This window comes from Heloderma suspectum, chromosome 2 (assembly GCF_057233095.1).
Source record: "Heloderma suspectum isolate Gila_16-S chromosome 2, 16-S_ref, whole genome shotgun sequence".
NCBI classification, from domain to species: Eukaryota; Metazoa; Chordata; class Lepidosauria; order Squamata; family Helodermatidae; genus Heloderma; species Heloderma suspectum.
The window spans coordinates 275691309-275708727 of record NC_139459.1 but is presented as its reverse complement, the minus strand read 5'-3'; the positions used below and the strand labels follow the sequence as shown (position 1 = coordinate 275708727).

Sequence of the window (17419 nt, the reverse complement as noted above, 5' to 3'; positions counted from 1 at the left end):
TTCCAACATTGGTTAGTCTACATCTTTGGGGTTGCTTTTTTGGTGATGTATAAGTAAAAAATAAATGTGGCAGGAAAAAATGAAGGTAATTTCTCTTCCCCCACCAAATTCTTAAGTGAGACATGCCAGCAGCAGCACATCCCTAAGAACATAAGAACAGCCATGCTGGATCACACCAGGTCTATCCAATCCAGCATTCTGTTCACACAGTGGCCAAACAGCTGCCCATGGGAAACTCCCAAGCAGGATATTAGTGCAACAGCATCCTCTCACCCATTTTCCACAGCAACTGGTGTACATAGGCATAGTGTCAGTCACTATTACTGGAGGTAGCATATTTATTTTATTTATTGCATTTATATCCTGCCTTTTTCCACTTGCAAGGGACCCAAGGCAGCTTACATTATCCTCCTCCTCTCCATTTTATCCTCACAACAACAACCTTGTGAGATAGGTTGGGCCGAGAGTCCGTGACTGGCCCAAAGTCACCCAGTGAGCTTCCATGGCTGAGTGGAGACTAGAACCTGGATCTCCTGGCTCCCAGTCCAACACTCTCACCACCACACCACACCGGCTCTCCTTGAGGGAGAAATATGTAGCTATCAGCAACCTTGAGTGACATTGTTTAGTAGAAAGGCAGGGTATAAATCAAAGAAAGAAAGAAAGAAAGAAAGAAAGAAAGAAAGAAAGAAAGAAAGAAAGAGCAGCCATTGATAGCCTTATGTTCCATGAATTTATCAAATCCCCTTTTAAAGCCATCCAAAGTAGTGGCCATCACTTCATCTTGAGGAAGCGAATTCCATAGTTTAACTATGCACTGTGTGAAGAAGTACTTTCTTTTATCTGTCCTGAATTTCCCACCATATCAGCTTCATGGGATGACCCTGGGTTCTAATATTTTGAGAGAGGGAGAAAAATGTTTCCCTATCTACATTCTGCACACCATGCATCATGTTGTACACCTCTATCACGTCTCCCCTTACCCTCCTTTTTTCCAAACTAAACAATCCCGGCTGTTGTAACCTTCTCTCATATGGAAGATGTTCCAGACCCTTGATCATTTTGGTTGCCATTTTCCAGTTCTACGATACCCCTTTTTTAGGTGTGGTGACCAGAACTGTACTCAGTATTCCAAGTGTGGTTGCACCATGGGCAGTATAAGGGCAGTATGATCTTGGCGCTTTTATTTTTGATTCCTTTCTTAACTACGCCTAATGTGGAATTTGCCTTTTTCACAGCAGCCGCACACTGGGTTGTACGCACATTTTCATCGAGCTGTCCACCACACCCCCAAGATCTCTTTCTTGGTCAGTCACTGCCAGCTCAGATCTTATCAGCATTTCACTTCATTTTCTCAATACTTCAGGGCAGAATGATATTCATAGTCAGCAGTGGTGTTTCATACCCTCATTTCCAAAAATATAATGAATGCTAGAACAAGAGGCACTTGCATGGCTGACATCAGTGGGTGGAAGGGGTGCTGTCTTCCCCCACCACTTTGGCTTACTTCCAGTTAGGGAAAACTGATGATAAAATATCAGGAAGATGAGTTCCAGGAAGGACTCGTCAGGAACATAGGAAGCTGCCTTATACGGACCAGTGGTCTAGCTAGCCAAGTATTTTGACACTGACTGGCAGCAATGGCTCTCCAGGGTTTCAGGCAAGATCTCCCAGCCCTACCTGGAGATAACAGGGATTGAACCTGGGACCTTCTGCATGCAAAATAGGTGCTCTACCACTGAGTTATGGGCCATCCCAATTCTCTATTGAGAATTCCCCCTGCCCCCACATTAGCATTTATGAGGAAAACCCATGTTTCCCTCATAACGTTTAGCTCTGCTCTCAGTGTCATAAAATATTCTCTCTTCTAATGGAGATTACACAAAGCTGTTTTTTAAAAAAATCTGGTCAGTGTTAGAAGCTAGGGAGAATATAGTCATAATTTCTCCCCTGTCATGTGACAAGAGAATAGCTGACACTGGGAAATGGGAAATTCACAGTAGTTTCTGATGACTGTTCTTTCTGGGAAAAATTTCAAAGAAGCCAGCCAGCATGGGAAGCAAGAGAAGTATTATGTAGCTTTGTGGCCTACTCCCACACCCATGCAGATTATTCTGTAACAATGGACACTGGTCCAGTTTGAGAGCAAAGCTATTATTTATCACACCCTGATGTTGAAAAGATACCAGGCCACTCTGTCTATAACTCTTTTCACAGGCCTTGTCCCAGAATAACTCCTCCCACCCACACAGGCTCCCACAATTTCCCAGAAACTTCTTTGGCTTCAGAGACTACCTCTTCAATACCCCCTAGAGATTCATAAGGCGTACATTAAAATTGTCTGTTGCGCTACTCTCTTGCACACAGAGATAATAATGAATAACAATACTCCAGAGTGACCCTCAGTTTCACTGGAACTTGTTTGTTATTGTGATTTCCTTCCCCTTTGGCCTTCCTAAAACCCGGGGTGCTTCCAGATGGGCAGCTACCAATCAAAAGTCACTGTGCAGCTATTCTGACTTTCCCTCTGTAAGGGATTTTCTGTGGAAAGAAAAAAGATGGAAGAAGCGGTGGGAAAACACAGGCAGGTCAGAAATGGAAGATGTCATCATCTGAGCCCCGCATAGCATTCTGTGGCAGGGTGATTACGCCATAAAAGCCTCATCTGGAAGCACCCTTTGTCTCAAGCAGGGTAGCCCTGCTACCAGTGGGGGGTGGTCAGAGAGAAAGTGGGAAGGATTTGGATCCACCTGAAAAAAAACACAGGATGACATTCTCCTCTCCTTTGAGTACTGCCTGCTCAATCCAGAGTAGGGTTGCTGTATTTTTTTCCTTGAGAAAGGCTTTGTGCCTTTGACAGCTGCATGTCAGACAGAAATCCAACCAGTGACGCTTTCCTTGGCATGGAAATATCACTCAGCTGTTCTAAAGGCATGTAGCCTCTCTCCAGAAGGAAAAAAAAGGGGGCAACCTTAATCCAGGGATTCCTCAGAACAAAGGAAATTCCACTGGACTATACAAAAGATGTTTAGATCCCTTTCTAGATGTTACTTCCCAGGTACTCACCCAAGTGGCCCTGCTTTTAATCTTTCCCGAGCAGAAATCTAACTTTGTCCTTCTGTCCTGCATGGATTTTGGAATAGGACAGTCAGAGTTATGTCACAGTAACCACTGTTAACGGCCTGGCCAGCCTGCAGTTTAGGGAAAAGGCCCAGAGCTGAAAAGGTTCAAATGAGGAGGGGGAGGCGGGGGGGGGGGAGAGAGAGAGAGAGAGAGAGAAGTCAGTGACACAAAGCAACAACAATATGCTTAGGATATATATGCTCCAGGCTGTTATTCTGCTATACCTTGGGTACAAATGACAGACTTTGTTCCATGAGCTCTGGTTTATGTCGCCCAGCTCCGGATTTGGAATGAACAGGGGAGGAAAACCAGAATTATAGCTCAAAGCAGCCTCATTTGCAACCGGTAATGTAGTTACTTCTGCAAGGAAAATGAGTGTATTTCTCCTCATATCTGACAGGCAGAAGCAACAATCTGCAGATCACCTCCGAGGTCAATCTAGACCACTGTAGACCCAACCTGGGCCTTGCTGAATTATATAAAATGGTTGAGGTGCAGTACTGAGAGCACAGCACTGATGGGCAGCAGTTCGAGGCCAAAACACCGTTTGCCCTCAAACTGCTATACCCCAACCACTTTTCTCAGTGCTTACTTCAGGTTTTGTGGGGTGGCCGTGTGTCCTCTTTCACAGAGGACCATCCTTTATTTGAAGGGCTGCCCAATCCAACTCCAGTGTAAAGATAAAGAACCATCAGAAGGAGGAGCTGGGCCTTGAAGTTGCCCATCAACCTTTCGCACCTGGACAGCAGACTGAGCAAGGCACACAGGTCACCTGGACACATTCCTCCCTACTATAATGAGATTTACTGTGTTTCTATTGAAATGATCATAATTATTTCTGAATTTGAATCTATACATATAAATTAGCATGTGCAAATTCTATGCAAACTGATGCCCTCTTTTATACTCTTTTTGTTTTGTTTTTTGCTGATTCATAAGTGACCAACCTATTTTGGAACCCCACCAAGGGGAAAAATCCTAGCTGGCCAGTGGTGGTTACTGGGCTGGGCAGAGGGATAGTTCAGCTCTCACCACACCATCCACTGCAGCTGTTTTTTTAAAATTGCACCTCGGCCAAGCACGCTATGAATTCACACCAGTCTGCCGCTGTCCCAGCTAGTTTGGCAGTGAGTGTTGTGAAGGAGTGTGTATTCATTTATTTATTACATTTCGAATCCATCTAATAACCAATGTTCTCTGGGTGGATTACAAACAGCTAAAAGACTAAAATGGCATAGAAACAGTTAAGGCACAATCCTATGCATGTTTAGAGAGAGAGAGAGAAGGCCTACACCCTCCAGAGTGCCCCAGCCAACCATGGGGCATTCTGGAAGTTGTAGGCCTTTTCTCTCTCTAAACATGGATAGGATTGCGTCCTTAAAAAATAGAATACAATAGAAATATTTAAAATAATTAAATACAATACAATGCAAATACAATGTGGTTGGTTTATCTACTCTAAAATAATACTGAAAAAGTAGATGTAAATCTGCGGTGGAGGGAAAGCCCAGATAATTTAAACTTGATCTCAAATTAACAGCAGAAAGGGGCCTCATTTTGACCTTTGGTTGCTGCTTTCAAATGCAGACTATCATATTTGACTTCAAAATATGTCATCTTGAGGGAGAGAAATAAATATAAACAAGATGAGAATGCATGTGAAAGGAAGTAAGCCTGTGTGCTTCCCATTTATCTTTCCCTACACTCTCAGAGTGGCCATTCTCAATACTACTCATGCTAATCCTATAGCTTCAAAATATCCTAGGTAGGGTGGCCGCCTCCACACAAAAAAGAGGATGTGCACCACCAAAAAGGAGGATGAAGGAGGTGGTAGATTTGCATAGAATTTGCAAAATCTAACTTATATGTATAAGATATACATTTATAAATAATTACTATCATTTGAATAGAAATACAATACATCTCACCATAATGGAGAAGACTTATGTGCCTGCTTGGTCTAATTGTTTTTGGGCAACTTCAAGACCCTTGCTGCTCTCCCTCCCTTCTTATGGGCCTTCATCTTTAAACCAGACTAGGGCTGGACAGCCCCTGAAGTAGATGCCTTTAACTAGAGGCTTGTCCTCTGATAACAATTCAAATAGAGGCCTGTCCTCTGTAAAGTAGGACACATGGCCACCCTACCACCGGCTAGTTCTGTTGCATATTAAAGTGGTGGCACCTCCATATGAGTGGCATAAACATGGCTGCTGATATTTCTGTAATAGCAGCAGCATTTCATTGAGCTGCTGCTATCACAGAAATTGCAGTACTTCTGCATTTATTTATTTGTTCAGATAACTATTCCATTGCATCCAGTATCTCCTCAATGAAATTTCTCCATGCCTGTGTTCATTGTGATTCCTGGGGGGTGTCTCCATGAATGATTTACTGCAAAGTTGCTGCAAGGTTGTTCAGGGCACATGACTTTGTGGCCATCTTGCAGCCACCCTGGAATTTTGCACTGAAAACCCGGTTCTTCTGAGACTACTTTTAGTCCAATTATTTTCCTTAATTCGGCTTGTCTGCACTTCTGTTGTGGTGTGCACCACCCTCTGCATTTACTCTGGCATGATTTCCCTGCCCAAGGATGTGTCTTTCATATGGCTGTGACCTCACGGACCCGGTCAAGGGGCATTTCCCCAGTGTTGTCCCTGCCTGTGTTTCCACAATATTTCCACCATTTCACTGCTGGCCATCAGAGTTCTGAGCTACCTCATGGCATTTATTTCATACCATGCCTACCACTAAACTCCAGTAGCCATCCCCGCAAAGTGGTGTGAGCAGCCTCTTTTTTTTTTAAGTAAAGAATTAAAGTGAAATAGTGCTTTTCTCAGGAGTAACTACATGTCCTATCTGACTATCTTACTATTGCCCATTTGCCAGCAGTTCCTCTACCCCTCTAACTTGCTATCTCACTATTTCACTCTCTCACTATCACACAGTAGTGCAATAATGAGATAGGGGATATAGGAAATACTGGCAAATGGGCGACAGTGAGATAGTCAGATAATGAGATAGGAGGTGTAGGTACTGCAGACAAAAACGTGATTTCACTTTAATGCTATCTCAGTATCTCACTATTGTGCATTTGCCAGCAATTCCTATACCCCCTATCTCACGATTGCACAATAGTACCATAGTGAGATATTGAGATAGTGAGATAGGAGGTAGTGCTTGCTAATGGAATTTTAAAGGGCAAGAAATAATAATAAAGAAGGCGGAGTTGGGCATAGGTTGGGGAAGCAGGTGTCTCCTCAGAAGTAACTCCCATTGTGGTCAATGAAGCTTGTTCCCTAAATATCGATGCTGCCTTTACCTCTTGCTTTGTTGCTGTAAGGAAGTAATTAATGTGAAGCTTTGCTCCATTGTACTATGGGAACTTCAGGGGAAGGAGACAGGGGGGTAGAGCCTGGATGGGGGGGGAGCCTCTTTCATTGGTTGAGTGGCCCCTGCCAGTCTGATGATATTCACTCCACTCCACGTCTCCACCCCACCAGAAGTATGTTCCTGTGAAGTGACTTAGAATGGTGCAGTGCATGCACTTGCTCATGGAACCCTGCGTGGACCAAATCCAGTTCCTTGAAAAATCCAGGTAAACCACCATTTGCTTCTCCTTCCGTTGTTGTGGAGACACCCCCTGGACTCCTTTATTTTATGGTTGTATTTTATTGTGTAGGAAGGGCACAGAAACTGCCACTACTAGGGAGTGAATGGAAGTTCCCCATCTGCAGTGCAAATAGCAGGTACAGAGCCCTTAATCTGGATTGGGACTGAGGAAGGGAGCAAAAGGAGGCCTTTCCAGGGTCCCAGTCTTGACCTTCCCCCCAGCACCTGCAAATTACCAAAAACTAAATAAATCATGCAATTGCGAATTTCCTGAACAAGAGTGGCATCCAGGCTGTTCCCTAGCATGAAGGTGTTGCCTTCTTTTAGAAAATGGCTGCAGAATATTCTTAAGGCAGTGTTTAATGGGCCAAATTTGCAGAAATGCACAGTTTGCATTAGCAGGCAGGGAGTTTTCAAAGAGTCCAATTCTTATTTAAGCAAAGTACTCAGGCTATCAAAATTCCTCTGCTGGACCCAGCTGATTCATACTGCAATCCTAAACACATTTATCTGGGAGTAAGCTGCACTGAATTCAATAGGGCTTGCTTCTGAGTAGACATATAGGGTTATACTGTGAGCTGCTTATTTTAAAGGTTAAATGACACTAACAAGGAGCTCACCCATGGAAAACTGACCAAATACTTCATGAGATTATTGACTCTGTGTGTGTGTGATTAATTGATATTGCATTTTTAAAAACACCTATATACAACAAAGAATTAAATAGCATAATCAATACAAAATGACACGAGTCTAGAAGTAACTCCTACCTGCATGCAAGATAGAGGCTGGATTCAGACATCACGATAACCCACATCCAGGGCTGAGTTTTGGTTAGGGATGTATGAATTTTGTAAAAATTCTTCTGTCTGCATTTCGTAGATAAGGTGCCTTTCATTCCATCATCTGTTCATTGTAGGAATTGGATGTTTTCCAATTTCCAATGTTTTCCAAATGTGTACAAATTCACATCTGTACTAATTCACACTTGCAAAAATGCAGAAATCCTCCCCAAAATGTGTAAATTACCACCTCCCAAAATGCGCATTTTCATGCTTTCGCCTATGGGGGAAATGCACATTTTTGGATGGTGTTTTTTAATTTTACATATTTTTCTATGACTAAATATGCGTAAAATTCCAGAAAGTAAAAAAAAAAAAAAAACTGGTCTGCAAGACTGCAGAATTGGGGAAAGCCAGTCTGCTGCAAAATCTGCAGGTTAACTTCATAGAATTCTGAACTCATTTGAATCCATTGCAGATTTCTCCGACATCCTTAGTGTGGGTTGGGTGTGGGTTGTGATTGAACTGTGGGTTGTTGCTGAAACGTGGGTTATCATGTTGTCTGAACCAAGCAGCACTAATAAACCATGGTTTGTTAACCATGAACAACCCACGGTTCACAACCCAACAACAAACCATGGGTTCTCTTCATGGGTTGTTCATGGCTGGGTTCAGTCAACATGATAACCCATGTTTCAACAACAACCCACGGTTCAATGATAACTTACACTCAACCCTTGAGTGTGGGTTATCATGTTGTCTGAAACCATCCAGAGTAAAAATGTGAGCTGCAATGAATTCCAGTGTAGATGGCAGGTCAGAGAGACAATGGGATAAGATACATATGGGCATATGGTTTTGCAGTAAAAGCTATAGAAGCAATTCCATATTACAAGCCAGAGCAGCACTGTCTCAAAAGAAGTGATCAAATGTGTTACACTGCCATGGCCACTAAATATATTGAACATATATACCCAGTCTATTCCTACCTCTTGTACTTTGTATGTTGTACGTTGATGCCCTGCCCACTAGTTTCAAGTTTATTGCTGATGAAGTAGTTAGCCTTTACAACACAGCAAAAGTAAAAAAAGAATGTTACAATTAAACAAACAGTATAAAATCTCAAACAAATGTGACACACAATATCTTTAATCCTCATAATGTTGGAAAGAAAAAGCATTTGTTTTCAAGACATTCATTCTGATATTGCTGGCCAAATGTACAGAGTCCTACACTATATGCCGTGGAATAATTTACCTTAAATGCATATTCTCTTTTCTTCCAAAGAAGTGGGAAGTTTATTTTAGTCCTGTACCCATCCAGTCATTTCAGCTTAATTTCCTTATATAGTGGGAACATCAACAGAAAATGGTCCAAAGTCTATTACATCTATACTACAGAAGCACAGTCGGTTTGCTTGTACCTTCCTAGTTGTAGTAATATAAGCACATTTCGAATGCAAAGGAGAGCTGACTTGAATTACATTGACCAGTCCTGTGAAGATAAATATACAGCAGATTTCTAGCTGCCTAGAAAAATGAACCACATGCAATGCAAATCTAAGTTCTGAACACTTGCCCACAGCAAGGACTCCTGGCAAAGGCAGCCTGTGATTACAACCACCCCCCTCATATAAACCCTTGGTAGTGGTGGGAATACCCACTCTCTGTTGCCCCAAGGGTCCCTGTGTGAGCTGGCTGTTTCCCCCCACCGCTATATAGAAATTAAGTGCACAGATTTGGGGCTAGCAGCCAATCCCGAATGTGAGCCCTTTAGCACTTTATAGCACAGCAAGGGGAAGGCTTCAGGGGGATGGGAAAGCAGCACTCCTTGGAACTGCTGCATCACAGAGATTCATCCTCCCTTCCTGAAATGTCTTGCATCCTGAACCCTAAACCATGAGGTTCATGTACCAGGCTGGGTGTAGCCCTGTAAAAGGAGCTGGGGATATACTGTAACATTTTGTTGTAGGTCCTTACTTGTGTAGTAATGTTACTGAACATTCCTCAATAGCGGCAAGATAGCAGAGGCAAAGGGAGGAATCCACCTCCATGTACCTACAGTCAACAGTGAGCAAATGACATCTTTTGTATTTCATTAAGTAAACTACTTTCAACTGAACATATTACCCTGTCTATCAGTAATAATACAGCAGAGTTCATTCTGTATATAATGAAAACACCAGTGGTATTTGGTAGGGCTTCAGTTCCTTTTCTGCAAAATATATCTGTGAAGGTTAGGTGTAGGAATATGTTCATAGTAATGAGAAGGTACTCTAAACAAAGGTATATAAACTTAGGCAAGGCAAGATAGAAAAGGGCAGAGTTTATAAGGCCCACCATAAAGGGTCTGCTATGCAAAAGGCTATAGCTAAAGGCAGCATCAGAGCTTAAAAGCAAACATTAGCATGCTGTCCTAGGTATGTCAGCATGCTTAAAGTTTGTAAAGATGAAGACTGAACATCAGCACTAATAGAAACCAGTTGTCAACATATCCTAATGAACAGGGGGAAAGGTTGGGTGAGAAAAACAAACACACACACAAAAGGCTGGCAGATAGAAGGGACTTTCCCAAGACCGCCCACAAGAACATATCAGAGTCTGGGATTTCATTCAGACCACAGCTAGCAAAATTAAGTGGAACTTAACTGATCTAGATGAGGACAATATTTTGCACTTGAGGGAAATGGTTTTGGGGGACCCCAACAACCAACAAGTTCAGAGGCAGCTGCCTATTCCCACAGGAATGCTCCCTTAAACATGCTTGCTGAGTGTAGCTGTGGTGTCTAGGCCTGAGAGTGAGCTAACCAGAAAATCCAAATTCTCTGCACTAGACAGGGTTTTAGGATATGTTCTACTGGGGACACTGTTGTTTAAGTTTAAAGGGCCAAAGAGATTCTTAGACCAAAGTATTTCCCCTACACCAGAGGTGAAGTACCTCAGGCCCAGGGATGAATCTGACCCTCTGGGGTTGCCAAGGTGGCCATGTCCTCTTCTATGGCTTTTGTGAAGTTTTTTTCCCCTCATTCTAAAAGGTGAAAATGCCTCTCCCAAGGCTTAGATACTGGCAGTAAGAACTTTAAGCTACAACATGCTGGCATTCTTTAACCTTACCCCTTTCACCTTTGGCCCCAGCCACAGGACTGTGGCCCTGAGAGCTTCTCTAAAATAGACTTCGGCCCTCAGGCTGAAAGTGATTTAACACCCTTTCCCTACACATTCCCCACTACATTAGTGAGTTGGCTGAACCATCAGGTGAACCAGTGTTCAACAGTGAAACATTTAGGGTTTAGGGTGAAAGTTTAGTACATGATAGAAACAGAAGTCTATTACTACCCTACATTTCAATTTCCCCCCCTTTTTCTAAAACAAAGTAAGTAAGATCTCTCTGGCTGTCTCAAGCCTACACCATCAAGATTTGTGCCTCAAATGTGTAATTTTATGACTTTGATGGTAACACATGGGTGAGACAGCACCAGTTCTAGTTGTTGGTGCCTAAGCAACACTGTTATCATTGAAGGAGTTACAAAATCCCTTTGCCTCACTACCTTACACCAGCCTTAGCTATGATAAAACAGAAGAATTGATTCTTTGTTGGCACTTCCTGGAACCGAGGCAGCAAAACTAAGCACTATCCGCCAGGTGGAAAGTTTCTGCGCTATTGATCAAGTTGCAGTCTGAGATCAGATAAAAGCTTTGGAAGGCTATGGAACTTAGACTTGTTTGTGGAAAGGAATGAAAATATACTAGGGATGGACAAATTTGTCAGTCCTGCTTTTTCTCCATGTTTATCCCCCGCCCAATAAATAAATCTCAAGTTCTTTCCAACGTGTTTATGAAGAAATTTACACATTTTTGGTAAGTCAAACAATGAACCAAACAAAATTCTCTACCATCTGCATCAGCCAAATTCAATAAGTAGAGCTATTCCTAGTATGGAGAGGATCATGTTGCTGTATCTGCCTGCCATATAGCTGTTGAAGATGAAGAGCCTGCCAGAAAAAAAGAGGTGGCAACCCTAAAGCCTTCCCCAAGAACTAGTGAATACATTCTCAGTTTATTCTACTGCACAACTGAATCAATATTGAAATGAAAGTACCAATTGACATATGACAGGAGACCCAGGCCTTGAGATGGATTAGCAGCACCTTCCCAAGGGACTGGATTGACCTAATTTAATCTCCCTTTCTCTCTCCATCTTGCATATATATGAAAAAATAAATATGGAGAGAGGGGGTGAAAGTTTTCACACACACACACACGATAGACTAACAGAGTAATTTCAAAACATATTTAGAGCTAAACATTTCAGCTTTTGCCCTCATCAGTAGCTGTGATGTTAACTGGATACTGAGAGTGGCAGTTTGGAATGGTGGGAAATGAAATTTCCTAAGGAGAACACTCCCCCCCACGAGGTATGAGTGGTGAACTTATGAATTCTCCTCCAGATTAAGGCCTATATGAAAAAGATCAAGGCATGAAATCCTTCGCATTGCCTCCAAAATGTTGAAAAGAAATTACTCTCAGAGACTGAATGTGAACTCTCATTTTTCAAAGTAGTAGGTAGAAATTATGACTGATTTTGAAAAAGTAGAGAAAGCTAGCTTTATGTTAAGTAGTCACTTGTCATTAGATAGGTGGAATGAAAAATTATACCCATTAGGGCCCACTCCTATGTTACCTTGGCAGTGTGGAAGCTATTATGGTATGACTCCTTCCCATGATGTTCCAGTAACATCACAACCCTGAGAATAAGATAATGGGAGAAGAGCACCAGCATCCTTACTTCCCATGTCAGCACCATCCCTTCCATGAGCAGCAGCAACCCTGACGAGAGGAATAGCAACTTTGGCAATTCATCCAGGATGTTATAGTTTAGCAGCAATTCAGCAGTGCATTCTGCTGAAATAATCTAGGAATGGGGCATTAGACACAAAGGACACAGCCTTTAATCATGTGATCTGAGCATCTTCACATGGAACCATACCTACCACATTTCCCCATTCTCTGCCTTTCCCATGTTAGGTGTAAGAGTTAAATTTAAGGATAATAAATCTAATTAAGCAGACTCCCTGCTTATTAGTGACAGGCTCTTACTTCCTGTTTATATCTGGCTTAGAGAGGTTCAGAGAGATGTGGTTACCTTGACACTAAGAAGCACTGAGTCATACCCAAACAGGAATTTTTTTTTCTAGAAATAGATAGTCATAGATTGTATTTTAAAACATTTATTAACAAAAGCCAATAGATTTAAGACTATTATAGAAATAAAATGATTTTGTTGTTGTTCAGTCGTTCAGTTGTGTCTGACTCTTTGTGACCCCATGGACCATAGCACGCCAGGCCTTCCTATCCTGTGCTCTCTCCCGGAGCGTGCTCAAGTCCATATTCATTGCATCGGTGATGCTATCTAGCCATCTCATCCTCTGCCGTCCCCTTCTCCTTTTGCCTTCAGTCTTTCCCAGCATCAGGGTCTTTTCCAGTGAGTTTTCTCTTCGCATTAGGTGGCCAAAATATTGGAGCTTCAGCTTCAGTATCTGTCCTTCCAATGAGCACTCAGGGTTGATTTCCTTTAAGATTGACTCATTTGACCTCCTTGCAGTCCAGGGGACTTGTAAGAGTCTTCTTCAGCACCACAGTTCGAAAGCATCAATTCTTCGGTGCTCAGCCTTCCTTATAGTCCAGCTCTCACAGCCATACGTTACTACTGGGAAAACCATAGCTTTGATTATGCGGACCTTTGTTGGCAAGGTGATGTCTCTGCTTCTTACTATGCTGTCTAGGTTTGCCATAGCTTTCCTCCCAAGGAGCAAGCGTCTTTTAATTTCATGGCTACAGTCACTGTCTGCGGTGATCTTGGAGCCCAAGAAAATAAAATCTGTCACTGCTTCCATTTCTTCCCCTTCCATATGCCAGGAAGTGATGGGGCCAGATGCCATGATCTTCATTTTTTTAATGTTGAGTTTCAAACCAGCTTTTGCACTCTCCTCTTTCACCCTCAACAAGAGGCTCTTTAGATCCTCTTCGCTTTCTGCCGTTAGGGTGGTATCATCTGCGTATCTGAGGTTGTTGATAATTCTCCCGGCAATCTTAATTCCGACCTGTGATTCATCCAATCCGGCGTTTCTCATGATGTACTTTGCATATAAGTTAAATAAGCAGGGCGACAATATGCAGCCTTGTCGTACTCCTTTCCCAATTTGGAACCAATCGGTTGTTCCATGTCTGGTTCTTACCGTTGCTTACCAACTAACCTTTCTGCTAGCAGAGGTTACACCCTGCTGGGAGTGACCCATACCCAATATCTTCCTTTTTCTTTTATACTTTTACACTTGAACATGATATGGGATGTGATTGCTTACTGTACTCTGGCTACTGTACTCTTTCAATCCCACCTCTTCTCATATATATATATATATATATATATATATATATATATATTCATATCTCCCATTTAACGTCATTTGTTTATCACTTTCTCCTACTGACTTTGTTCACTGAAAAACATTCAACATTTCCACACCAGGAGAATTGCACTCTGTCTACGTTTCTGTTATTCAGTCTTAATCACAAGATGACACAACCTTTCAAAGAAGTTAGCAACTGTATTCTCCTGTGTTCCTCTTTTCTGTGTTTCTTGTCCTCAGAGTTACTACTTCCTCTTTTTAAGTAGGCTTTGTTTATTTGAGACTTGAGGCTTTTCATTTAGAAAGGTCCCTAACTTTGGGTTAAGCCAAACTTTGGTAAATATATTGATCTCCCGCATAGGAAGGGACTGTGGCTCAGTGGTAGAGCAGAAGGTCCCAGGTTCAATCCCTGACATCTCCAAGTAGAAGATGTCTGAAACTCTGCCTGAAACTCTGGAGAGCCGTTTCTGCCAGTCAGTGTCAGCAATACTGGACTAGATGGACCAAAAGCCTGACACAGTATATGGCAGCTACCTATGTTCTACATTCCTATGTTCCCGTATATTAAGACAATAGTTGTATGTATTGTATGTCAATATATTCATGAAACAGAATAGAATAACCTAGACTAAGTTTTAATCAATGGGCATGTTGGGAGTTTGTATTGATTAATTAGATTGGCTGCCACTCAGGACACAGGATACACAACATGTCATTCATGCTTCTAGAATACACTGGCAGCCAAAGACAGCAGAGTTTCAAAGACAAGTATACTGCAGTGAAACTGTCTTCCTTTCCCTTTGCCAAACACTTTCAAATCCAAGTGTCCAGTCCGTCATTCAATATGGATTCATCCTATCAGTTCCTTGGTGTTTTATAACTCACACTCAAGGACAATTATACAAAAATAGATCCCTGATGTGCATTTATATCACATTTACTAGTGTAAATGTTTGCATACATGCTTTGTGTGAACAGAATATATCAAGAGTCGAAGGGCTGAGACTGAGACGATATCTTTCTGAAATACTCACACAGCTTGAAAGTGGTCCAGGCCAAACTTTCGTTGGACTGACTGGGGCTGGAGCTAGGCAAACCCTGAAATATTTCACTGCTCTCCACAAGTCTTCCAATGAATGTTTGGTCCTTAAACTTGGCTGTGAACTGAGCGCTGCTTTAAAACAGGAGTCATTCAGTTTCTGCCCTTTTTTTAAACCACCAGAATAATTCAGCATCAAACAGAGAAGTCTTACCTTTCTATATGATCGTGGATGTGAGGGTTTTCCTTCCCATTACTTGCATGCAGTTGAAGAGGTTTCTCTTCCTGCTTGCTCAGAGCCTGATTACAGTTGTTGTGTCTCAACTCATATGTTAGGGAAGTCTCTCTGGCATCTGGCCACACTCTCCGGCACCTGAGCAACTGTTGATAAGCTGTCCGGAAGTCTCTGTTCAGTGCAGCGTATAAGACGGGGTTCACAGCTGAGTTGGCATACCCAAGCCACAAGACAATGGTGGTCAGTGTTTCAGACACCTGACCCTTCATGCCTCGGTATGTGAACACTGTAAAATAAGGAAACCAGCAGACAATGAAGACCCCCATCACAGCCGCAAGAGTTACAGTGGCTTTGTGTTCCTTCATAGTGGGCAATGCATGTCTGACGATCTTGCAACAGTTGGCATTGTTAATCCTCTTGGCTTGTTCCCTGGCTATTTTGAAGATCTGATAGTACGTAATGGACATGATAAGCAAAGGGAGGTAAAAAGTTAGCAAGCCATCCACCAGTACATACATAGGATTAACCTCCAGTTTGCACTCCCTCTTCCCATTGGATGAATGTGTATTCTGGACAGATGTGTCATTGGTGTTCCAGCCCAAATGGATGGGTAGGAAGGAGACCATGAGCGACACCACCCAGATCAGGAACATAGCCACAGCCACCCGCAGAGGAGTAACCAATGTGGTGTAGCGAAGAGGCGCTGTGATGGCATAGTAGCGATCGAGGCTAATCATGAAGAGGTTGAGGATGGAGGCTGTGCACAGCATGACATCCAAGCTGATGTAGACATTGCACAAGGTAGTATCCAAGAGCCACACGTGGGAGGAGATCTCATAGATGGCCGAAAAGGGTAGCACCAGTAGGCCCAGCAGCAGGTCCGTGAAGGCCAAGGAGACAATGAAACAGTTGGTTAGGCTGCGGAGCCTCCGGTTGAAATAGACAGCCAAGCACACCATCACATTGCCACAGACAGTCACAATAATGAGGACTGTGAGAACGACCCCAATCACCACCTTTTCCCAAAGACAGAGAGAGCTGTCTGTTACGTTTGTGGAATTCATGCTCATGTGACAGAGAAGTTTCAGATTTCCTCCATGCAGGCTCATGGGGTAGCTTCCCCACAGGTACTCAAACAGAAGTGCCTGGTGTCTGATTCTTTGAAGAACTTGTCCAGCTACTTTCTTCTGCCAGTCTCCCAATAGGCCTCTGTATCATGGCCACTGGGATATTATCATTTGTTATGAAAAAATGCTATGAATCCAATACCATCTCTGATTAGGTATCTAGAGAAAAATGAATATGTCCAAATAAATCCTCAAATCTGATTTAATTCCGATCCTCAGGAGGGATCCTCTGATGAGTAAGTAGCTTGCTGTAGAAAGATCAGACTCTTAGTTTGCAATGTTCTTATAAGTTGTTTGAAACAATTATACAGGATAGGTCTAAAGGCTAAATAGAACCCGCATGTTCAGAGACAGTATACTCCTGATCATAGGGACATACAGTAGAGGAGGGCTATTGCCTTCATGCCTTGCTTTGTGGACTTCCTGGAGGCATCTGCTTGGCTTCTGCTGGAAAAAGGATGCTGGACTAGATGGACGTTTAGTCTGATCTAGCAGGGCTCTTCTTATGTTTCTTATGTTCTACTCAGTCCCTTTGGTCCCTCCCTTTTTCTCAGCCACTTCTGTTTCCTCAGTCTCTTTTTCCTCCTTTTAGAGGAAGCATTAGGATGCATTAAGTGACATGATGTGTTAATACCTGTATGTGGCTTCATAGGTCAGCCCAAAGCAGGGTTGGAAGAGTCCCAGCTATCTCATTGCTCTTGGATGAGGTCCCTATGTACATCTCTTGAAGGTGACTGAGAATAGCTGAATAGAAGACGGATGGATATTATGCACTCTTGATCAGAATCTGGAAAGAATAAGTAAGAGTCAGGTGACACATATAGGACATAGGAAGCTGCAGATCAGGCCATGTGTCCATCTAGCCCTAAACTGTCTAGTCTGACTGGCAGCAGTTCTCTGGAATCTCAGGAAGAGAGGTGTCTGTTCCATCGCCTGCTACTCGGTCCTTTTAATTACAGAAGCCAGAGACTGAACACAGGACCTCCACTGAGCTACACCCTCTCCCCCATGACATAGGAGGTCAAAATGTGACCCATGCTTGGCATGCAGCAACTGCTGCTGAATTTGCTATGACAGAAGTGAAAAAAGCAGCATTTT

The 17419-nt window shown here is 42.7% G+C and overlaps 1 protein-coding gene across 2 annotated transcripts in view; it reads right to left on the bottom strand.

The window, feature by feature from the left end:
• HRH2 (histamine receptor H2) overlaps positions 1-17108 on the bottom strand; it is a 31496-nt gene extending 14388 nt beyond the window's left edge. The window contains exons 1-3 of one of the 2 annotated variants that reach the window (XM_084839274.1): positions 15174-17108; positions 8504-8577; positions 3067-3217 (exon numbers count right to left, since the gene is read on the bottom strand). In XM_084839274.1, the coding sequence (XP_084695400.1) occupies positions 3105-3217; positions 8504-8577; positions 15174-16303 (1317 nt within the window). In that variant the 5' untranslated portion in view covers positions 16304-17108 and the 3' untranslated portion in view covers positions 3067-3104. The remainder of the gene's footprint in view (positions 1-3066; positions 3218-8503; positions 8578-15173) is intronic. The other variant, XR_014788440.1, reaches the window with a different exon arrangement.
• Between the last annotated feature and the right edge of the window lie 311 nt (positions 17109-17419).